We start from the raw sequence: 25,512 nt of genomic DNA on the forward strand, positions 1-25,512 counted from the left end.
CAAAAGGTGGCACAAGCATTAAAGACTCTCTCAGATGTTTAGTTGTAAAATGTAGATAAAGTTTGAAGAAATATTAAATAAGACATTTCTTACAAACTTAACGCACATTGTTTTTTGGTAACAACAACTAATGCTGCCTCAAATATCTTCCTATATGATGGAGAATAGTCAGTTTTCTCTAGTACATCCTAATTTTCTCTCAATTAAACAGTCAGATAATTACAGTATTTTCCATTTCACAGATAGCATCTTTCCATTTTATGAAACAGATTTCACAAAAGTAGACAAAGGTATTTTGCCTCTCTTTTATAAACAGTTTGATAAGTTAATATTTTGGCTTTACAGTTTAATCTAACAGATGAAGGTACGAAGCTTTTTTAATAAACTCACCTCAAAAGTTACGATGACCGTCCCATACGTTCCCCTCTCCCTAATTAGAGTGAGAGGCACAAATTCATTTCTGCCCCTGGGCTCATTCACTGTGATTAAGTCAGACTAATGAGGAAGAAAAGAGACAGGCAATCAGGCACAGATCAAATATCACAGCACAGGGGAGAAACTGTTGCCATAGAAATACCAAACTCCCACAGACAAATTAATCCAATCTGCAAACCAGTCCACTGATGGCACAGATTTCCTAGCAACCAATTAGTTCAGCTAATAAAAAGCTTCAAATGTTTTAGTTTAAAAAAATTATCATAAATTATGCAAGTAGAGTGTTGTGTTTTGGGTGGGGTTTTTTGGTAAATTAACACAGTCAATATACACGAAGCACTGGCATATTGGCACTGGTATTTATAGGAGTTCCTAACCCCATTAAAAATAGGTTTTCTCCATTAAAAAGCCATTTATTGGATAACTAGCTATAAATGGAATCTGTCTATCAAAGTGTTGTAGCTGAGAGGTTTCAAAGAATTACACCAGTTCAGGGAGTAGCATGGCTTAGTGCTGGAGTGCAAAATTTCTCATGTTTTTGTGCTTTTTCAGGAAATTCCTCGACAAATATTAAATTGTCATAATGCTGGCAATAGGCACAGTTTCTCCTTCTATGAACACAAGCTCTGTATTATTGCAAATATCCTCCACACCACGAGAGTCACACCAGGGTCTTATTGTGGAAGGTGCTTTACAATGTTCATATCATGATACTGCTCTCTCAAGCTTGAGAAGTACATATGAAATTGCTCACTGAAGATGGGAAATGTATATATTCTCAAGATTTCCAAAGCACATCTTTAAGTTTCCTACGGTATTACTCCTTACTTCTTCCCTACTGTGTTTAGATCTTATAGATGAGAGACAGTGGGACCAAATAACTTTTAAAAGTTTTATATTTAAGATAAGCCATATCAATATTCACCCAAGTGTGAAGGTGGCAGACTACATCTCAAAACCTAAAAATATATAGAAGTATTAAAGCTGCATATATGTATTAATTACATGCATATGCATGAATTACCTCAGAAACAATTCTCAAGGGATTCAGTTGAATAACTAACCAGTATATTTGAAAATTTCACCTTTATGTTTTCTAATATTTTCATCAGTATCATATAAAAAGCCATACCATGTTAAAAGAAATTATTCCAAAGGCATTGTCATTTGATAAGATTGTTACAGTGACAGACTTGGGTGAGCCAAGCTTTATCCTTGCAGATGGTTTCTAAAATTAAAACAAACAGACAAGATATTAAATATGGTAATGGGCAAAAACCACACATTTTGATTATAATGCCTTTTAAGGGTGTAGCCTAAAATTGTAGGTCTTTTTATTATATATTACAATGAAAATTATTTAAGCCAATAGAATATACCAAAATAATTCTTAATTATTGAGGAAAGATGCTGTATACAGTCAACAACAAGGTGCTTGAAGTAAACTTTGTAAATGATCACTCCTAGTTTGGCAATCTATTAATGACACAACAGCAATGGGGAACACATTGAAAGCTATGGAATACCACTCATTTACGCCAGATTACCCACCATTTTCTGAGAAACAGATATATTGAAAGATTGAGACTTACTGGTAGTGTCAAGTAAAATGTGAATGTCTCATCAGCCTCTGGAAGATCATCATCACAGACAGATATATACACTGTTCGGTTTGTTTCTGTGTCGGGTATAAATGCAGCTGCATATGTGTCGAAAAAGTCTCCTGTGTTTTCCCCATCAATCTGCAATAAATACACAACTAAATGCCATCTCTTTCTTCCCCACTGTCTTCTATAATATTTTTCTGGACTCATTTAACACACTTCAAACACTCTTCTTTGGGCAGAATTCTTCCTGCAATTACCCCTGTTGTCATACAGTTATTTTCTGGACAGAAGGTATAGATAATAGCCCCATGTATCCATGCTGAGTTACCAGGATGAAAAAGGAAAAACAAAACAAAGTAAAACAAAACAACAACCACAATACTTTATTCTGAATAATTTATGACTTCCTGCCTCACAATTGGTTATCTTTTGCATACTGCATCATATGATCAGGGTTTTAATGGAAAAACTAGTCCTAGCACAGATCTGTACACTTCATAGTACCCTACCTGAATTAAAATTACCTTAAAATGTAATGCCCTATGCCTTGCTGTCTAAGTCTAGGGACTAGAAGCAGTTTAGGCTTTTAACCCAGATTAACATTTTGATTGCCAAATCTGGCAAGATGAATTCTTCTATAATGAGCATCCCCGCTTTTATTTCAGTCAACAAAAGGAAATCCCACTGATTCCACTGTAAGAAGGCAGTTTGAGGCGAGATTACAAAGGCAGCAGTGTCAGGACAGCAAAGCGTCTGGGTTAAGTTCACAGCTGGGATCTGAGACTAAACGGGGAGAAACAACTCAACCAGCACAGCTGGCACACCTGAAACTGCTGTCACACAAAATCACAGAATCACAGAATTTTAGGGATTCCTCAATCACTAAAGGCCTCAATGAACCATTGTGAAAAAGGCTATTGGACATACTGGCAACTACATTTATGTGCCATCTGATACAACACCAGACTTACCAAAAAGCCCTTAAAAAAAACAGGCTATAAGCATCTTCCTAAAAAGTTGCTCAAAATACATTAGAAACAAATCTTGGAATTTCATCTCTTTAATAAGGAAACTAAATTACTCTGCTTGTAAAGAGCTTTGGTTTCAAAGTATGGTCACATTCTCTCAAAGTTTTCTCCTCAGATGTCAACGAAGTGTGAAATCCTTACAGATCAACCTCTATTCCTTGTAATTTCTAAGGCATATATTTTTTAATATTTAGTTATAGCTGAATAAAATATTGTGTGGGAACACAGATAATTTCTTATGTCTACAGACTGTAGAAATTCATAAGCAGTGCATCTCCTCTGTTACACTGGTGTGTTCCCATGCACTACTTGTACCACACAGCATCTTACTCTATACACATATAGGACAGCGCGCTCTAAGGAGTTTAAATTTTAAAAGGAATCACGGTTAATAGCAGCTAAGAAATAGAGGAAATCATGAAAAAACAGCAACTCCAGTGCCCAAATGAACTGCACAATGGAATTTTTTGAATTCAAAATGAAAGCTGACTCAGTGGAGCAGTTATCAAACTGCAGGTTCTATAGCAATCTGGAAAAGGAAAAAATGTTGTATATCCACATTTTCAGCATGAGCTCACAGCCACAATAAAAATCAAGCAAGTATATCAGTTTAGACATGTACCTGAGCTGTAGGATATATTTACACCATTATTTTGAAGCTGTTGATGCCGCCAGCTAGAACTTACTCAGTTACAGAAACTGGGTGATGCTTCTTCAAAGCGAAGCATTGTCCCAATGAAATACCACTCTCCTGCTCACTGGCTTGACAGAAACCACCAATATTAAAAACTTCAGAAAGATATTAATATTCACCGCGAAAAAAAGGCATAGTTTCTTACCGACACAATTGCTGTGATGTTAGCGGGCTTCCCTGTCCGTTCAATTACAAGACGTATGACAGTTGTACTTGTTTCATTAACTACAAATTCTGTTTGTCCGCTGAACCTCACTTCTGTTTCCCCAGATGTGAAATGGATGAGTAATGCTAAAAGCAAGTAAACTAATAGAGAAGTAGAGGGCATCCCTATAGAAAAATAAAAGAATAATTAATAAATCGTGAATCTGAAATACATTGAACATTCCCAGTTGACATTACCAATACAGTCAACCCTTCTCAACCTTTCAAATACGTGATTATCTTGTGAGCTTCAGAAATTAGATGAAAACATGCACAAGTCTCAGCTATAACCAACTCAGATAACATAGTTATCATCTATATTTAATTCTATTTTAATCTAATGATTTTCTAAACTTTTTTTAAAGTGGAGGAATAAGTAAGTTCTTTAAGAAAAAATAATCACGTTGTCACAACTGTTTTGATTTTCAGCCAACAAATAATTAGCTTCAAGTTCGGCAGTTCTATTCGCACTCTTGATTTTCTTTAGAAACAAACATGAACCGGCAGGACGGGTAAAGGGATGTTTGCAGCCATCCCATAGACCACCTTCTGACACCTGATGGACCACGAAATGTTCTTAAATGTTTGCATATTTGCTTGAGATTCTTTTCACTGCCCCTCTTACCCCATGATTCTTTCACGTTTTCTTGTCATAGAGAATCACTGTGGTACATTTTAATGCCATTGTAATCTTTGTATGGCCAGATCTTGATTTTCATTTGTTTCTGCACTGTGTCTTGTTTTTCTTTCTTGTTAAGACAAGACAATGTAACACTAAGGTGGTTTATTTCTCTTTACATCGCAGTCCAGTTTTTTTAATGCAAAATACAAGTTTAAGGTCCAGTGAAGTCATCAGGTGTCAATACTGTGAAAGACACATTTTTAAGAGGCTCTGGTGCAACAAATTGGAAACAGCTGCTATGTTATACGTATTGTACAGTGCTGACCAAAGCCGAGAACTTGGGTGCTTGACGGAGCAAATTTCTGTCATTTCTGAGCAATTTTTCAACAAACCAAGAGAAAAAAAGTTGTGCTCTGAACACCAAAAAGCTTTACAGCAGGAGTCTTTAATGGAATTGTGTTTTTTCAGCAGGTTTCTTTCACTATTTTACAATGTTACTTTAAAAAAATTCTCTACGAAAGACACAAACAATATTATGTGATTACACATATAAATAAAATTTCACTTTGCTTAAAATTATGCTTCAAGAAGTTATGCTTATCAGATAAACCTGGTCAATGATGGTTGGATAAACTATGCAGAATATATTACTTTAGTATTTGCATATAAATAATATTTAAGATCTGCCATGTTTGCAAAGCACTTGTTTCCATTATTTATGACTGGCACTAAATGAATATTCAGTCACAAGTGGTCACTGAAACATAAAATGTTATGCATTCATTGAAATGTATTTTTGTGAAGTGCGGATCAAATTTGTAATCAGAATATATCTGAGGTTCAGTGCAGATTCTGAGTGTTTTCTGTACACCGTCAGGCAGCTTTAATCTTGCAATAAACAGAGAATAAAACAGGCTTCACTCCACTAAAATTAACACAACCTAGAAAGACTTCAAGACTTTGATTCATCTTACAGTAAATTCTATCTGGGCAAGGGCCAAATTTGTGACTTGGAATAAACTGTTTTGAAGCAAGGTAAAGAACAAAAATTATCCACAGACATGACGTATTAAATAGGATGAAAGTACAATCAAGAAAACTACCAGTGTCTCTCAGAATTCCTATAAGCAAAGACTGCTGAGATGACAAAACTAGCCAATTTTAATTACTTATAATAAAATATTCACCTAGCCCTACTCAACACCACAGAAGAAACAGGGGAGCAATGTAAGCAAGTGCAAAAAATCAGGACTAAACATTTTCGCTATCAAAACAACTAACCATTATACAACCTATTTGGACAGCGCTTCATTATTTCCAACAAAAATGGCACACAGTAAAATAATTTTGCTGCAGAACTTCTCATTGCTATAAACTTTTACAACCATGATCACAGCCCTGCAAGGTATCCATGGCCCTCGTTGAGAACTCAATGCATAGCAGATTTTCAGGAGCAGTGCTTGATTCCTATATATCTATCTATTTAGTCATTCTAGTGCAGAAAAAACTTAAAGTAAGAAGCAGAGATTATATATATATATATATGTATATATATATATATATATATATATATATGCAAAAGCCCTGGGATCTAAAATTGTCAGTATTTCCAAAGTCAACTGCATTAATGTGCAAGATGCCTTTGTTGTTTTTATATAGAACTGTTCTGAAAAATACAAAACGTCCATCTGGAAAGGGAGCAGTTGTCTAACTTTGCAAGCTCTGGGACAATTACGCTGCCTGCAGATCCAGGAATTGTCCATACTAAACTGAGGAATTTGTTGACCTTTTAGCTTTAGCTGTTACCTTGTCATAGACTTCACAAATATCTTCCCACGGTACATGCTTCTAGTAAATAATACTGAAAACATGATCCTTGAGGGCAAATTACAAAGTTTAGAATTACTTGAATTCTATTACTTCTACGAGAGAGCCTTCTAAAACTATAGGATTACCCCTGTGGAACAAGAGAGGTTTCACAATCATATCATCAATTATTCAGCTGGTGTGTATTCTTCCTTGTTACATTATTTGTACTAAGATTTACTTTGTGCAGCCTGCCAAAAGTAGTTTTTACTCTGTTTGTACAAACCTAACTTTGAAAAGCATTATTGTTTTCAAAAATTGATGTAAGATGGTAAACATAGCATAAATTAATAGTTAGAGAATGCAGAACAAATTTATTCAAATAGCTGAAAAGACATCATAGGTCACGGTATTTTACCTTATTAAACATGAACTCGCTTTGTTTGAGTTCAGTTCTCTCAATCCAGGATATTCAGTCAGGCTTTAAAATAGATTAATAAGTCAAAGTCACATAACTGTTTTTGAAACAAGAAGCAATGGTATATTATACAACTTCAGAGCACACACAAATCAATGGACCAACTATTCTGTCACTATGTTCTGACTAAAGCCATTTCAAGCAATGATTTGTAGTATCAGTGCTAGTTTAAAGAAATCCTACATACTGAGGCTTAAAGGATGTTTTCAAGGGGTTTATAATCAAGGTTTCTGGCATCAAAACCAAAGGAAACTACCTCTCAAAAATTATCTAGACATTGTAATGGTATTTAAGAATCTTAAAAGCCTAAAAACTACATTCTTCAACCATTTTCTTTTTAAATAAATGTAATGCTGAATTCTGAGTTATGTTATGTAACTAATATTTTCTTTTAGTCTGCATTTTATGGCACTTTTTGAAGCATACTTGTGTTTCCCCCGAAAATACACAATCCTAGTGTAGAACTCAGCAAAGCACACGCTGATTCCACACAGTTATTTCCACAGTAATATCACAAATTATGTGAGGAGTACCATTTCAACCTATTGCCCAACCGGAGCCAAGGAGAGGTAGGTTTGTGAAACTGGCTTTTCTTGTAAATGATAAATCACCAGGATTTGTTTGTTTGTTTGTTTGTTTGTTTTCCCCTCAGTTTCTGGAACAAATTTCGGATTAAGATTTTAAAGTTTATAAAGCATGTGTGGTCTTTCATGCAGACTTCTATAAAGAATTAGAAGTCTTTCTCTGCAGATTTTTACACTGGCTTCTGCACTTAGTCAAAGCCCTTTAGAATTAAAAGATCTCCCGGTTTGTTTTTCATTGAAGGGTGGGGGAACTTGTGGAGAAATCAAAAGGGAAATGGAAGATTCCAAATCTGAAATGGAATGAGTGTAAAATGCCAGATATGGAATGGAGAATAGCAAAATATAGGGGAGCTCACTAACAAATAAACAGATGCAACGAGGATTGAGTACATTGTACCCCAGTTGCTGGTCAACAGAGGAATCGAGTGGTTATGCTGAAGCAGCTACAACTTGATTACTACTGCTCATCACCTACAACTCATTGTAAATTACTAAAGTCCATGGATGTGGCACAGTAAAGGAAATGCACTTCTCACTGCCCGTCCTTGTCTCTGCTCCCTGTGATTACAAACACCCAGACAAGTAGAACACTCGGAAGCGGGCAAGTCCCGCACTTTGCATGGAACACAGCGCTACAGCCATCAATGGTTGCCAGAGGGAAGTCTGTTCACAGCGGAGATGTCAGCGCCCAGCAGCATCTTTGGCTGGATACAATGGCAGGGAGATGCGTGTGCTCTTTCATATGTAAAGAGGGGATTCTCTGCAGCGCTCAGGAACAGCACACAGCCAGAAGTTCCACAGGGTCATTGCCCTTGCTGCACCTGTTGCAGAAGCATACTAAAAACGTGTATATTTTCAGCGTTTTTTATTTTAGGCTTTCTCAGAAACACTGGCATTTACAACAGTATTGGAGAAGGACCTAGGAAAGCAATAGGATTTACAACAACTTTGATTTACTAAACTTCTTTGTTGCCATGATCCCGAATTAACAGAGAAATATTTTATTTCAGGTTGGGGTTTTCTTTGCCTCGAAGTTTCCGCAGTTCACACATACACAAGGGAGGACACGACAGCTGTGTCCGCAAAACCTGTCATTTGTATAGTGGGTATTGCCCAAGTCTATGTGTTGGTTGTTGTTTCATTTTTATTTCCAATTTTGTTGTTTTAGATGTGGGATAAGTGTCTCACTCTATTAAAGACTGGAGTGTTCCAGAGGCACAATTTCAAAATAATATCTTCCTATATCCCTTTTTTGCCTTCAACCCATTTCAAGGTGGATAAAGCCTGAGAATCCCAAGTCACAAGAACAACAGCTTTGTCTGCATGCCAGGACTGCACTGATATTGCAGCATTTGGGGCAAGAGTCTCATCCATTTCCACACACATTATTTAGTGTCACCGATGCCTTTCCTTCCCATTCTTCTCCAGGGTCTCCTGTCTTTCTCATTTGCAGAGACATTTCAGGTGCCTGCCCATCATCCCCCTTATTACTAGCGTTGGAATGTGGTAGCCAAAGCATGAATGCAGACTACCAGGTGCTGGAAATGCCTTGATCAGCTTTCACTGATCAAGTTTTTGGGCTCAGCTGCTTGCTTACATGTTCACGACTGCTGCTGTGACAAAACAGCATCACAGCACCGGCCTCAGCTGCTCAGACATTTATCTGCAGTCGAGGTTAATGACACTGACACGGATCAACAACTCTCCTGATTGTTTGCTTGATAACAGTTGCAATATTTAAAAAAAAAAAATCAAAAATTGTATTATCTGTGGCCACGTGTGTCACTGGGAACGGTCAATTTAATGCAACCTGAGCAACACCTCCATGAGAAAATTCCTGCCCATTCAATTGTGTTGCACTGAAAGAGGCAGATGCCCTGTAACACAGACAGCTTATCCTAAGGAGGAAAAGATGCTTATGCTGCCTGCCCTTGTGTTTTCACTTACTAGTCAGGAAGGTAAATCTACCATCACAGCCAGGAACCAACACTGGAGGTGGTAAATCTGCAAGCTGAGGCCTGAGGAGAAATCCAAATCATCACATCCCATTTTCAGAGGTCACCGAGTGGTAAAGAAAGTGTAATAACCCCAGAGCACTCGCTGTAAGTTTTCTGGCAGCTTTTCACTTCCTCAGAAAGAGTGTGAGTAGATCTAAATCATACCCTTAAATTTTAAGTTCTAAAGCACGTAATCATCATTGGAGAACCAAGTTTTATCTCTTAAGCCAGGTATTGCCAGAGGATGTCGGAGGTAACCGCCTGCTCTGCTGTTCTCACTGTGAGCAGGGAATGAAGGGCAGAACTCTCAAGCAGTGCTGAATCCACTATTTCTGTTTGCTAGCGGCAAGCAGAGAGAGCGCAAACCTCTTCTACAAACATTTGCAGTTACCTTATAATTTGCTGGCCAAACAGAGAACCAGACAATAATTTTGACCAGCTGTAAGATCCAGATTATTCTTATCCAGAGCTCCTCCAGTGAAATGACTTGGAGTTATTAGGATTACTTTATATTTAGAAAAGAGTCTAATGTAAAAACTTTGGCTGAAATTTGCTAATTAGCAATGTTAAGAAATACATCAGTAGGAATCAGGAATTGTCCTCATTTGTACAAACAAAACAACACTTATTTCAGCGGCAGAAATTCTAATTTATCTCATGCAATTGGCAAGACTCTATTGTTATATAGTTCTAACTAGATACTCTAAAAAAAACCCAAGATATTATTTTGGATATAGTATAGCTTTACGCAAAAGGTAAATATGGTTTTCAGCACCACACTGAAAATGTTTCTTCACCTATATAGTTCCAATGAAAGCAGCAGACATCTTTCACTAATAGAAACTATCTTACAGGGTTTTCCAGAACCAGGGTCTAGCTTTTTACCTTTTTGCCCCAGGTGGAGACACTGTAAGTATTCATACTCTATTTCAAACAGTTACTTGAACAAAAAAAAGCAAGTAGATTAAAAAAAAAGATAAATTAGAATGATATTGAGTCTGCCACAGGACCAGGCTCTTGCACATGAAGAAATCCAGATGAGGAAGATCTGCAGTCTTTAGTGAAGAACACCCACTCATTCTACTTCAGTAGTTTCACAATAATTTCCATTTGTAGCTCTACTTTGGAGGTTTCTCTCAGGTCCTCAACACTTAATTATTTAACCTATTTTCAGAACCTACGAGCTGAGGACAAAACTAACACGGCTTCAAATATCTGGTACTATGGCCTGAACGAATAGCATATATCAGGAAAAATAATTACGGGCTTTTGTAGTATAGTAGATATTTTTCTCAAAAGCAAAAATTTAACAACCTGTTTTGCAATAGTGCTTCACACATAGTAATTTAACATCACAGAAAAAAACAATCTGTAAGGTATAGAACAGTGAATTATGGCCTCATGGTGGGGATTCGGTGGCATTATTTCAGGTATACTGACAGAATTACAGTGGATTCCTGCAAGTTAATATGCATGTATGAGCCAAACAGAATGCTAATGTATTGCCTAATTATTAGAATAATTGTGTCAGTGAGTTATTCTTGAGTTCATAAAAGTTAATCATTTAACACGAAAATCTGTATCAACCATATATATCAAATTGAAGGCATATATCAAAACAAGTTTCAATTCTACAGTTAAATGTATGCATTTTCAACTAGATTGCAGCAAAGAATGTTGGTTTTATTACAGACCTGTATTTTACAAAGCCCTCCCAAAAACTTCTTTCTGCAGAAGTAAAAATATATTCGCCTCCTTTTGAGAAGATAAGGGTGGTGGCCTCACTCTAATCTATACTGTGAATTAATTTATTAAATCTGGGAAGTCCATTTTTAAAGAAGACATATGATTTTTGGGGTGAAGAGAAATCCTCAAGCAAAATTTGTTTGGATTCAAAGACTTCTCCCACCACTTTTATCATGTATTGTGCTTTCCCTGTCTTTCTAAACCTTTTAACCTATGTCACAATTTAATAATCACTATTTAATAATTATAATCATTCCCTTATTAACTGGGCATTTCTTTTCGTTCTCCTAAGGCACCCCGTAGTTCAAGACAAGGAAATCTCTTTGTTGATTAGTTATTTAAGACCAGCTACAATAACTAGGCTGGAAAGAAAGTTGCTTTGAGAGGATTACACAGAGCTAGTTCTCAACAGCACCAAGCCGGGAGCAGCAAATTACAAACCCAAGGACTTCATTGCATGTAACCAAATTGGCTGGTTGAAATGCTAATTGCCTTTCAGCGGAGCCAAAGGCAGACGGGGGACCCTGTGCTTCAGAGAATGACATGCATTTTTTACCCCACTTCTGCACCATTGTCTTGCTGAGAATTATTCAAAATCTATTCATAAAGGTAGCTCTTTTCCTAACCTTTAAAAAATGTGGGAAATTTCTAAAGCTCTGACCGATATCTTGGATCTGTTGCTCTGCCAAACCCATAACAGATGGCTGAATTAAGGCCATGTTAAATCCTTAATGAAGCAAAGCTTGAAACAGTTCAGAGCGGTAACATATTGGACCAGTTCAGGACAAGTGACTGAGAAGAAGGATGTTTCTTCTGCCATCTGAAAATTAGAATAATAACTGTAGCCTAATTAATAAATCTGTAATATATACAAAATGAGATACCCAAACAAAAAAATCTATTGGTATAAGATATTGTTATAACCTTCTAGAGGGAATTCTGTCTTTAATTAATTAGAAAACACACACACGCAAAAGTTGCAATGAACATGAAAAGCATCTTCTCCATTGTTTAATTTCGACAGTGAAATTTAGCCCATCAAACAAGCCTGTATAAATAAGTACAACTTTATCCTAACAGCAACCTTGGTTTGGACTTACAAATTATTTCTGTAGAAGGAATTTAAACAACTTTAATTAGTTTTATAGGAAATAGAAAAAAAAAATAGAAAAAATAGAAAAAAAAAAGAAGTCATAAGCCAACCCATGAAACAATGTTTTTCATATTTTAAGCGTACTTCAGAACTCCCGTTTTCCAAATTCTTTCTGCAAACAAGCACAAGCTCTCATGTATGGAGTAAACTCAATCTTAAAAATGTTTATTTACAGCAAGTATTTTCCAGCGAGGTTATTCACTCAAAGAGTGACTTAGGCAAGAGAGGCTCTACAGAAATAGTGTAATTTATGATTCAGTAACTTTTTTTAGACTAAAAATAGTTACAGTGGGTTCACCTGGAATAGTCTTTAACACTGACTCCTCCTGTCTCTCTCTCTCTCTCTCTCTCTATATATATATGTATTTTTTTTTTTTTTTTCCCTAGGAAACAGTAATATAGCTCCTATTAGACATAATTCTTAAATTTCTGGAACTACAGCAAATACCTGCTATCATCAGCAATAGTTCTGTAAGCTTCAATTTGATGATAGAGATGTTAAATAGCATCTGTGCCTTAATACGCATTGAAAAATGTATTCGGATACTATGCATGATAATTTATAGTGAAGATAAGTGTAATATTTACTGTTATACACAACAGTCACTATGACTAAATTGGCCAGTCTTGCAGTGCTGAAATGCAAGCACAATTTCTTCAAATTAGTAAAATGAACCAATAGGATTACACATGTAAAAACAGTTATGTATGAGACTATACCTTTAGGAGGTCAAGTTGTAATAGTCCCTGAGCAAAGAATTTCAGCATATCCTTTGTGTTTTCTCTAGCCTACCTACAATTTTGTATTTCTCAGTGAACAACACACCAAGTACCAAGAACACACTGGAAGGGGCTGACCAAGAAAGACAAAAAAAGACAGAGAGCAGGGTTGTCCAGCAGGAAAATGTGGCTAAATTGCATCAGATACCCCATCTCAAATAATAGGAAGAGTCAGACGAGCATTTTACCATTTTTGTGCTTCCAAAAACACCTTAGCCTAGAAAACTTCACATGTAGTTGAGACAAATTTTAATTCTCCCTTTCTTTGAAGAGTGATGCAAAGCCATATATTTCCACCAGGTTTTCAATGAAACAATCTAAAATTAAAGTTTTGTTAAGCTTATAGACTATCAGTATGTACTTTCAAAAATATAATTAATAATCACCTCATTGTTACCATGCTGTATTTCTGAACAATTATGGAAGTAGCATAACAATGATGATGATGATCTGTGGGTCATCAAAATTTTTCTCCCAAATTGCCATAAATTGTTTGTGCCCCATGACTGAGATTCTCACACACCTCTGTAGTGGTGTTCTTCTTTAGCGCTATACGTTAAAGGTATATGCTTCCATAGCTTACCCAATAGTTCAGTTTCAGTTATCAGATTCACAGGTTAAGACATGCACATAAGCATTTCCAGACTTAAGCACTGTTATTTGTTTAATGGAATTCCAAAATCAGATAAAAAACCCTGCAAGACAATAAGCTTAAATAACAAAATTCCCTGCATATTAGAGGTTTCAGTAACAGGTTATGATTGAGACCGATTCTGAAACTTCCATTCAAATAAAGATCAGAATTATTGCACTGTAGGTTTGAATGCAAAAGCACCAATCTCATTCACTAGTATCAACTCTTTAAAACTCACCCAGTATTATTTTTCAGCCTTAAAAGTGCTAACACCACAAATAAACTGCCCAGCACTAGTTCTCAAAAATGCAAATATCATTTTTCCCATTGATTTCCGTGTGAGCAAGACACAGACCACAACTACAAGCTAATAAGTACGTGTTTCCATTATCAATGTTAATTAGTTCACTCAGGTGTAAATTTAGTAAATACCATTGATTTCCTCACGTAAAACTACAAAAACAAAAGGATTTTAGAAAGCTAATAAAGCACAAAACTGTCTGTTAGAAATCAATAACAACGTAAATATTAGTAATAACAAATAAGAAATTAAAAACTGTACAACATTGAAATACATTAGCTTTTACATCATCAAATGTTTGGTGATTTCAATTCTAAGCCTAGTAAGCCATAAATTATTTTATTTCCATGGGGATCTGGTTCTTCTTTCCACATGGAAACACTGAATACATGTAGTAGGAAAAAGCTTAAGGGATAGATAGACTAAATATATAACACTCTATCTTCAGTTATTAAACTGCTCTCATGGCAGATTCTTAAAATGCTTTGTATTTATCTAAAAGATTCATTTTAGAAGGTGTGCGTGAAGCATTATTAAAACAAAGCAAAACACTTTTGGCTTCTACATAATAAGAATTTTTAAAAATCACATCTTATTTCACATCTGCACTATAAAGCATTTATAGGCTCATTAAAAGAGAATGATTGAAGTTTGGCAAGCAGTTCCATATGCAGTTGATCTTAACTTTATCTGGGCTAGCCAGAGTGCATTATGCAACGTCTTATACAGAATCAGCATATCGAAAGCAAGAAGGATGAGCAATACTGCCAATTGTAACCACTCACACGTCAGATCTTAATATTTAACATGTTTAAAACTCATTCCTTATCAGATGATGATTTGAAAAACTCATTCTTGTATCTCACTCTCCCTTAGAACACACAACGCACACGCAGCTCCTCCAGTTTGATTTTCACCTAATTTAAACGGGCAAATAGATGGTTTGTGCATTTTTAAGTTAGAAACTGCCAGCTAGGACACTTTAGACTGAGTTCTATCCTGACATGATCCCCTGCGAGCAGGTTTTTCCATTGGAAAGACTATTGTCTGCACCTGTCCTGCTCCGCGGAGCAGAAAGAGGAGCTGCTGGAACAAGGGAAACCTTATCAGACTCTCACCACCCAGCAGCCGCTCCGGGCTGAGTCCAAACCCTCTCCCCGCCGCAACAGGTGCTGCTGGCAGAACCCTCCATCCCGACGGCCAGCACCTCTGCAGCTGATACAGGATGCTCCCCACGCAACCACCGCAACAACAACCACGACAATCCTACCTAGAGCCGGGGACATGGACATCGGCGTCTCCTGGACCCAGCCAGCCGCCTGCACGCTCTCTGTCACTCGCACATTATGCATTCCCCTCTCCTACTCCTCCCTCTGCACTGCGCAGCGTCCGGCTCTCTCCTCCCTCTCCCGGCCCCCGCCGCCTTCCCGCTGCTCCCGAGATAAAAGGGGGTGGAATTGAAGAGGGGAAAGTGTTTTCAGACCCCTGCAATTGCTCCGGCGCTGCTGTAGCTGAGACAGAGCGAGCCCCTCCGGGCTCTGCCTCAGCAGCTCTTCCACTTCGACAGGGATGGACTCTTATTTCTTGGAGTCAGCAAAACTGGTAGGATTTATCACCAAATTATGAGAGATTTTGGATTCATGTCCTCGGGTGCACCAGGACACTCGGTCCTCAGCAAGCAGAAACAATTTCCAGTCCTAGACCAAGCGTTCTGACTCAGTAATTTCTCTGACATCACATTCACATTTTCTGGTCACCACCGTTCCAAGCAAATCCTGAGATACAAAGACACAAAGGTGGCACTTGGATGTTGGCTCCAAAATCACAGCCATTCTCCCATTTAATGTTAAACGGGAATCAAAATTCACACTTATCAAATAAATGCTGATGCATGTAACCCCCAAAATGTAGAAAACAGTGAATTTCTATGGAATTTTACTTAGTCCCATTTACACACTCTTCACTACGCTCCCGGAAACTGAGAGATAACTACTAAATCTTAAAAAGTGGAACTACTATGGCAAACGAATGCAGAAGCAGCAGCACAATTTCATGTAGCTGGATCCCATCGGATCCATTAACAACCTCACAGTCTCTGCATCTCTCCTACAAACTGAAAACATTCGATCAAATTTTCAAAACAGCATCAATTCCAACTCCAAGGAAAATCAACTCCCAATAAACTCCTAATCTACAAGAGTCCAAAACCACATAGTAGGTACGCAGAGCTTGCTGAATCCTGTCTTTTTCCTTTGTCCCAAGTCTTCGGATTGTTCTCTTAAAACAGTATTTCTAAGTAGCTCTAAAAATCACGCATCTGACACAACTCGGTGCAAAATGAATGTTACAACCAACATGCACCTAATGTGACATTTGACAGACGCACTTTTTAAAATCCTGTATTGCTTATTAGTGTTAGATACACAGAATCTATTGTAAATGCCTATTTTAATACATATTAGCATGTAAGTATTTAGAAACAAATCCAGATATAACTCTAGCCTAATTTTAGATATAATACTCACAGCTTTAGTTCATAGGAAGGCCAGAGGGAAATGCTAAGCACAAAATAGGATTCTGCCCTGAATGAAAGCAGAATTACTTTTACTCTTGCTATAGTTTACTGAAAAGTCATGCATTTCAAATGAGCTTCTTTTGCTTTGTTTTTAATTTATTCGGAGCGTATGGAAAAAGCAATCACTGATAGAAACTACAGAGAGAGGAAGCACTGATTCTGCTAAGACTAATACAATATTTGCACGTGGAAGGAAAGAACACAGTGCACAAGTATTAGGGCCAAATAAATGACAGGATTAGGACACTGCCTTCTGATGGCATTAGCTGTGTCTCATGGTGATCACAATTCGGGAATGATGTCAACAAACAGGAAAAGGCAAAGAAGGTGCTTTAGAACAATTAAAGGCTTTAAAAGTTTCTTAGTAAAAGACAAAGAGACTTCAAGACGTATTTTGCTTATAAAAGCGATGCTTCAAAGTAGAAAGATTTCCACCTAACGTCACCCATTCAGTCTAACCTAGTCCTGCAGTAGCACAGGATGAGCTGCCTCTAAGAGGGGTTTATTTCTGTCCTCTGAGTATCTTAGACTATCGCCTAACTTTTGGATAACAACACTAGGTTAATGTTAGGGATTAAGCTCTGCATTTAGTCTGTAAACAGCAACAGGGAAAGTGAACGTCGATAAATAATAATCTGTAGTGCAACTGATAGAGGTATAGATGATCTAATATGCGGACACAAGAGTAGACATAATAATTAGAAAAAAACTCCCATTCAGAAGAGAGAATGGAAAAAAACACTAGAATGATTCAGCAAACATTATAATAAAATTTATCTTTCAAAAAACCCCACAGTCTACTTTTTTCTATTTTTTTTTTTTCTAAAAATCTATGCTGTGCACCCAAAAGGTTTTCAGCAGGATGTGTATGATAGTATGTGCCATATATCCAGTCACTCCTTGCAGTAGTCCACATGGCTTTATTTATGACTATATTTTTGATCAGTACTTCATTATACATTATTCCCACGCAGCAGTTCCAGTTCTGCTGTAGTAAAAAGAGAGCAAGCAGTTCTTCAAAGGCCCATACTATCAGCTTTGCATTGGACAGAAAATCCATGAGGATTTTCAGTACCATATCATTATTAATTTCCTATCTCAGCCTCACAATGTAGATCCCATATTGTTTTCCCTCTCTGGATCAACAGGTGGAAAGGATACTTGAGGTATAAAATTATTTTTATCTTTTATTCTATAATGTTTTCCAGCTTATATAAATTACTTCCTGTTGTCCTTTTGTTATCTGGTTTCTGTGGGAGGTTCGGCTCCCACCAACAGCTACCAAGCTGCCCAGTATCGGAGTGGCTGCCTTAATAGCCATCAGTTCTTGATTACAGCATACCCAAGCACATTAAATGTTGTTAATTGCTGAGCTAGAAAACACAAGAAGAGCGAGAACTCAACACTAATTCACATGGCTACTTCCATGGAGTCTTTAAAAATAAACTGCATTCAAATCCAAAGCAACTGTAGCTTTTGCTCCTCTCTCCCAATCAACGCATGGCTCCGGGTTTTCTCCCCGTACCTGAGGGTTTCCTGATTACTGTTTTATTTCATTGTACCGCTCCAAAGACCTGTGCTTCCCTTTGTTGCACATGAGGCAGAGCTCCCACAGTGCTGGGAGCATTGGTGCACATTTTGTCAGCGTTGGTGCACAACCAGCTGGAAGGTTGTTGGTGATGGACAAGCGATGCTCTACATGCGCTTTTAACAACTCTGCACGTTGCCCACTCCAAACAATCCGGCCTGGTACTGGACCTACATTCTGGCATTGCGCAGAACTGTGCTTCCATGTCAGCCTTAACTTCTCTCTTTCAATAAAAGCAGTAAATAAGGTGCAGTAAGTACACCCCTCAATTCTTCGTTTGTTTGGATTTCCTTTGTTTTGAATCCATTAAAACTCTGCAAGTTAGAAATGGTTCTGCTGAGACTAAACCAATATTGAAAGCAGTAACAAGAGAATCAATGGACTCTCGTTTGTTTGTTTGTTTTGAAATCTTGCCTTTTCCCTTTATTGGCATCATCTGAAAGGAAAGACGAGAGAAGAGGGAGTTAGAAGATGAAACAAATCCTTAAGAAGGAAAGCAGGACTTAAAGGAACAAGAAGACAAAAAAATTCAAGCGAGGGATTTCAGAAGAGAGTATTTTCTCTTCTTGTTTGCATTTTTGTTTCTATTAAAGAAGATTTTTGTGTTGTGTGAAGGCCATTTGGTTTTCAGTCACAGGTATTGCAATCTTAATCTACTAATATCAGAAATCAAAAATCAATGCTGACAATAAATTTTTCTGAATATCCATAAATGCCACTAAAATCAAGATTTGTTTTCGCCTGTGGCATCGAAGCTTCGAAGTTCTAGGCTGAGCACTTATTTGGATGCAAGTAGCAAACAAGGAGATCCTGAGAATTTTGACATTTTGGATAACAACACTAGGTTGATGTTAGGCAAGATTAAGCTCTGCATGTAGTCTGTAAACAGCTACAGGGAAAGTGAACGTTGATAAATAATAATCTGTAGTGCAACTGATAGAAGTATAGATGATCTAATATGCAGAGATTATCACGTTGCTCTGTCATTCACCTTTTCTGCTGCTTCAGCTGAAGCAGAACGAATTACTCAGAATGAGGAGTAATGTGCATAGCTGCTTCATAGATTGATCTTTAATTAAAATATACCAGACACAAGTTTCTTGCTTCTTAACAAATTATATCCGATATGACAAAACATTTCAAAAATACATAACATCAACCACTGTCCTGACTAGTTCTAGTGTATAGGCAGAATACGAAGGCTGATCTTGCTCCTCTCTTCGCAGATTAATCGGCAAGATACAGATTATTTTCTTGAAAGAAATTAACTTTGTTTTGGTCGTCCAACTCTTTTTGAAAAGTGGATTTCCCTTGAGCAATGGTCCACGGTGGTGAAGATTTCTGCAAGACAGAAGAAGTGTGCTCAGCTCAGAGCCTGACTACTCTGTCTTACCAGGCTTACGATTAAGCTTGTGTTGTCTGTTCTTCAAAATGTGGAATGAGGTTTCTAATCACTTTCCTGTGCTCCCTGGAGAGTCCAATCCAGGTACCCCATACCAAAGAAACGCACCACGGCCGTCAGGTATCACCCGATGCCTCTCGAGCAGTACCAGGCCCTTGCGCTGTTCTCTTTCCTGAACTGCTCCGCATCCTTCTTGATGGGCTGAGAATGCTTTAATATTAACATCTTGATTTTGCTGCATACTTTCCCGATGAATAAACACACACAAGAAAAAGCACAGAGCAAATACAAACGGTACTAATAATCTAAGAAGACCGAATGACAACATTTGAGTATTATGCTTCTGACCCATGCTGGACTGGAAGATCTGCAGATGGATGTAGATAAATTCAGGTTCTGATCTTCTGTTTTTCAGAGATGTCCAGGATTTAGGAAACTGGAAAACGACAACTTCCAAGCAGGCTATGCTCTTTTTCAAACGGACAAACATTAATTTGTTTATGTCTCCTGTGATCAGCTTGGCAAAGATTAACCTTTTTTTATGGTACAGTTCCATACTGATAAAGCACACTCATGCTAACATTCAAAAGGAGCTTTTAACTGAAAAAAGAATTGAAGTATTCCTATTATCAGGAAAAAAAGTAATTCCCCAGCAACTGTTCGTGGGAGGTTGCTATGTTTTAACACACATTACAGCAGAAATGGTATTTCTATAATCACAAGATTTTTATTACTGAACATAATTACAAATATGACAAGACTTTCAGGAAAAAATATATGACTTTTAGAAAATGTTAATTTTAGTGTGTTCAAGTGCAAAAAAAAAAAAAAAAGAACCAATTAATGAGAAAACAACTTTGTTTCAATTTACTGCGTTTCAGATTTGGATGATCAAGGCATGTAATTTTGACACAATTTCTCTTATTTTGTGTCATAGTGACACAAAAAGAATGTCATGTCTGAAGAGAGGGTTTGGTCTTACAATATTCAGTCACTTCTTTCAAACTACAGTGGATGTTTTACTGGTTTGTAGGTCACATGGAGAAACAGCAAGATGAGAACTTGGCAAGAATTATCCGCCTGCTCCTCTCGTGCGATTATTGTTGCTAAATAAAGTTGCAGCCTTGTTTCTCCCAATGTGTCCCGCTCTTCATTTCCATGGTGTCACTGACAATGTAGATAGTACGCGGCAGATCAGAAGCTTTCTCAAAAACATCCATCAAACTACGCAACTTCAAAGCACATCAAGCACTAGACTGTAAACTCAAACAGAATTATTACCACAAGTGCATTTTTCTGAGGGTAAAACATAATAAAAATATTAAAAACTCTCCATAATATCTTGCTCTTAATTTCAAAGTCCTCAAAAAGTATTTCAGACTAACAAAGATAGAACAAAAAGGGTTCCGGCTGCTCCATACAACTTCACTTGCCTTCCTAGTTGACAGAGAAGTATTTTGTTTGCTTCCATTTGAACGAGGAAAAAAACAACTTGGAAACACAAATGGCTTACGTTTTTCAACTTAAGAGCTGACTCTTTTCTGAAATTCTTTATCTGTTGCTTACTTTACCCCCTCGAGATCAAAGCGACACTGCTCAAGTAAATGTGAAATTAAGTACCTACCACAAATGTAAGCTTCCAGAGGAAAACCGTAAGGCTGGGATTTCTGTCTCAGAAGTCACTATCCTCCATGCTTATGAATTTATTTTCCTGGCTGTGGGGAACCCTGGCATCCATCCTCGCTGTAAAATTGTGTCTACAAAGGGGCACTGGAACACCTTAGCATTCTGATGCTGAGATAATGATTCTGGGGACTGTCAAGCATGTAGAGGAAACAACAACCCAGCAGCTTCTAATGCAGAGGATAACGTGTTTTTTCAGAATTGGCCTGCAAGGGAAAAAAGATGCAACTAGTGTTGAAACATCTGCTTTCAGTTTAATTTACACTTCGTCCCGAACAACACCTAAGGCCTTCAGGATTTCCTTCTCTGAATGTAATACTTGATCCACAATATGTTTAAGTTAATGAAATAACTGTATGCCATTACTTTTTTTTTTATTTATTTTTTTTTCAAATGAGACATCTATGAAGTTACACGTGATCTCCCTCTTCCTCGTGAAACCTGAGTACATTAGATGCAAGGAGATGGAAAACCAAACCACTCAATTATGTTAAATTACTGCAAAGCACACTAAAACAAATGCATATAAAAGTTCTATGCTATATCTGTTTCATTATCGATTACCTATGTGGTGCAGAAGCCCACACTGATGCAGTAGCATCGCTTGATATAAAAATACTCCTAGAAAAACATAACCCATATAACACTACTATAAAACACACTTTCACAAAACCTTTTAATTGGTGACTTTGCAAATCGAAAGTGAGAGGTGTTTCAGACAGGAAATAAAAATGCTCCGTGAGAAAGTGATATATGAAGGAGAAAGTACTGAAATGTATGTTTAAGGTATATGGCATGAATGAATAAAACCCATATTGTTTAAAATCTGTGTAAGATCAGCTAACTTGATCTTCTAAAGTTGTTCCCAGCCTACGCCCACCATGTGTGGTACTTCCCTGTGGTTTGTTATTTCACTTCAGAGGCAGAGGGAGGAAACCAACAAAGCTCGGTGACCATACTGCATAGCACAATGTAACCATGGAAGCATTTGTCCACTTGTCAGAGCCTCTCCAGAACGATTCAGCCATTCATTTCATTGAATCAATATTGAAGCTTTTAAGATTTATTACTTGAGGGTGGAGGAAAAACTAATAAAACAAATTCCTTGTTGCTTCCCATTAAATGCATCTTGTCACAGTGGGCATATTAATACCTTGTAAACACTTTACTGATGTTGGGTGGGCTGTGTTACTGTCTCGCCTTACGGAGGGATTACTCATAACGTATTTGCATTAACATGCCTGATACTCAGTGAAAGAACTTAAAGCTTTCTGATGCATTCTGCTGTCCTGCATAGAAGCTGAATCGAATAGAAAGACAAATGTTGTAAGAAAACAGGGGCGGAGGGAATCTGTTTTAAAATTCATGAAAATCCTCCCGTCAAACAGTTTCTGTGTCTACTAGATCACACTCTTACTTATGTCATTAACTGCACATTTGTAATCATACTTTAAATGCTCAAAAAAGTTGAAGGGGATGATTTACTTTACTTCCATACTTGTTAAAATATGCTGTAGTTATCTAAAAGTGACACACAAAGATAAAGGCAAATCTGAAACCAGCATGCTTTGTATGAAAAACAACCATTTCTTCAGCTCTCTGCTCATAAGTATTCTAGATTACAATAGCTATACTACATGATAATTTTTTTGGTTTATAAAATCAACTTTATAAGGAGAATTTGAAAGAAAGCTTAGCAATTTTTACTATTTCAGTACCATTATTATTAGTAACACCAGGACCAGAGAGCATTAATTCAACAGTTTAATTTACACTGGGCTGCTATTATAGCTGAAAACCAAAGGCACCTCAACTATTTATCAATGTAGCTGGTTTTGAGTGCCACACCTGCTCGAATAGTAAAGCTTTTCAAGGCTCTGAGTCAGATCCTTTACCACGAGATCGTCTCCGTGCTCTTGCTCGCACTCCCTTCCACTGTTCCCTCTCCCCATTGTAAAAGCTGTTCAGCGTTCCCCACGATTCCAGCCACGAGGAGCTTAAAACAAAGGATGAAAGTGATGCGTAAGGGCACTTTCCCACTCAGTGCAGTGACATCAAAGGACTGTTTGCCAGTGAAAGCTTTTCTCGGTTGTAGGTAGCGATGTGGCAAAGAGAATCTATCCGCAGTAAAAAAACTTGTGTGCTAGAGGGCTTGTAACCAGAGAAAAGTCCATACCAATAAAGATGCAACCATTTCATTACAGCAGTGGCACCAGTAAGAGTGAATTATCAGTACCACGGAGGCCAAAGAAAGCTCCAGACACAGCTAAAATCCCATATAACATTCAACTCCTTCCTGTGTGGGAAAAAAAAATCAAAATCATTAAGCTTTTTATTTTCCAAACGAAGAATAAGATTTTACTTGAGTGACAAAAAGCCAGTATTCTACAATCAAGAAAAAGCATTTGGATAAGTATGCATCTTGGTGCAATAGTATAGCAAAAATTCATTCAGGAATGAAAAATAATCAGTAATACAGGCTATGGAAAAAGGGACTAGAGATTAGACATTTTAAATTACACTGTATAAATTATAGAAGATTAAAGATATAAGGGAAAAACACTGGGTTGGCAAGACAACAAGATTAATAACCATATTTGAACTGTACGTAACAACCAATTCCAAAGATATAAAAGGAAGTTTAGAGTATAAGTGCAGCCTGACAGCAAACCTAGCCAAAATAACATAAAGGCTGATATAGGATTTCACTTATAAGGAGGAAAAATAAAGGAATGGAATAAATATGTGATATTACACAAACTGTGATTTGGGTTACAAATGTGAATGACAGTAATTGTGGTGATGGAAGCGAACAGTTGGAAGACTTTTTAATCACATTACCATATGATAAAGACACGGTACAATGAAAGTAATGAGTGCAATGCTGTGAAATGGATTAAAAACTAGCTGGTAGACCTCAAAAAGCATTCTTCAGAAAGAGATTATCACCAAAATACAGATTTAATTATAAAAAAAAAATAATTCTGTTATGTAATTCAACAAGGTTTACAAACAGATTCCTTCTCCTCCACCCTCTCTCCCTGTAAATAGAAAAATCGATGTTTGCAATGTCAGTATTAGCAGAAAGGAAATGAGAGTATTATAGTGATATGGCTCACCTGGTAAGCTGGTTCCATTAAAACAAGTCATGTTAACTTTACTGAGTACTTTCAAAATCAAAATAAAGGTTAAACCTTACAAATGGTCTTCCAAATCATTTTAATCTGAAGAAACTAGCAGAGAAGCTCACCACAAGTGTAAAATGTGACGCTGTGAGAAGGAAGAAAAAACAGTTAGTTTGATTTTCACATACATTGATAGTATATTAGTGACAACAGTTGTGGCTGGGGTATCATTTACCTTTGTATGTAGCACTGGCGAGGTGGATGCTTGAAAGTCCATAAAGTCCTGGCGTCCACATTTTAAAAACACTGAAACTCACAGAGCTAGAGAAAGCAGAGAGCAAAAGTTAACGATCTCTGAATGTTAAATTAATTGAAAGAAAGAAGAAAAAGAAAAAAAGACTTGACTACAGTGCAAAAAATTCCCTTAGGGAAAAAAACAAGCTGAGTACTGAAAGGGTTCCTTAGCTTATTCAAGGAAATCATGTGATAAAGTAACAGCTATTCCTGGACTTAACCACATATTCATCCAGTTAAAACTGGAAGTAATCTACAACAATCCAAAAAAAACAAACAAGCAAGCCAAACCAACCAAATAAACACTTTACTTATCATGCTGCATGTCTTATTCATCAATATGAGTGGGAATTCAGAATCTTGTAGCAAAATGTCTGTGAATAATTTGAAATAAATTTTCAAATGTACGTTCTCCATTCTTGCATGCTGTCTTTACCATAACTGAATGGCTTCACTGGTAGATTTTCTTATTCAGAGGAGACCTGAGCTAAGCAAAGTAAAATGTAAATCAGAAGCAAATATGCAGCTCTTTAAAGATTCTTGAAAACTAAATATCAAACAACCAATGCACTCTACTGGCTGTGTTATGGAAGGTACACAGCATATTTCTACTATGAATACACATTAAATTTAAATGAAAGTAACTAAAAGGTTGTGGCAGTTACACCCATGCCGATAAGCTCCAAAGCTTTCAACATCACAGAATCCCAGAATGTGAGGGGTTGGAAGGGACCTGGAAAGCTCATCCAGTGCAATCCCCCCATGGAGCAGGAACA

At 37.1% G+C, this 25,512-nt stretch overlaps 1 protein-coding gene and 1 long non-coding RNA gene across 4 annotated transcripts in view; both read right to left on the reverse strand.

The window, feature by feature from the left end:
- Positions 1-15,435, reverse strand: part of ADGRV1 (adhesion G protein-coupled receptor V1) — a 275,120-nt gene extending 259,685 nt beyond the window's left edge. For 2 of the 3 annotated variants that reach the window (XM_071801945.1, XM_071801944.1), the window contains exons 1-5: positions 15,340-15,435; positions 3,910-4,094; positions 2,028-2,177; positions 1,568-1,663; positions 391-495 (exon numbers count right to left, since the gene is read on the reverse strand). In XM_071801945.1, the coding sequence (XP_071658046.1) occupies positions 391-495; positions 1,568-1,663; positions 2,028-2,177; positions 3,910-4,094; positions 15,340-15,421 (618 nt within the window). In that variant the 5' untranslated portion in view covers positions 15,422-15,435. Of the gene's footprint in view, positions 1-390; positions 496-1,567; positions 1,664-2,027; positions 2,178-3,909; positions 4,095-6,814; positions 6,868-15,339 lie in introns of those variants that run through there. The other variant, XM_071801946.1, reaches the window with a different exon arrangement.
- Positions 15,436-20,444: 5,009 nt separating this feature from the next.
- Positions 20,445-24,580, reverse strand: LOC139826490 (uncharacterized). The gene is made up of 4 exons (XR_011736581.1): positions 24,437-24,580; positions 23,213-23,613; positions 21,259-21,523; positions 20,445-20,801 (listed from the first exon to the last, which is right to left on the reverse strand). It is a non-coding gene; the product is annotated as an uncharacterized lncRNA (long non-coding RNA).
- Between the last annotated feature and the right edge of the window lie 932 nt (positions 24,581-25,512).

This window comes from Patagioenas fasciata, chromosome Z, assembly GCF_037038585.1.
Source record: "Patagioenas fasciata isolate bPatFas1 chromosome Z, bPatFas1.hap1, whole genome shotgun sequence".
Classification (NCBI taxonomy): domain Eukaryota; kingdom Metazoa; phylum Chordata; class Aves; order Columbiformes; family Columbidae; genus Patagioenas; species Patagioenas fasciata.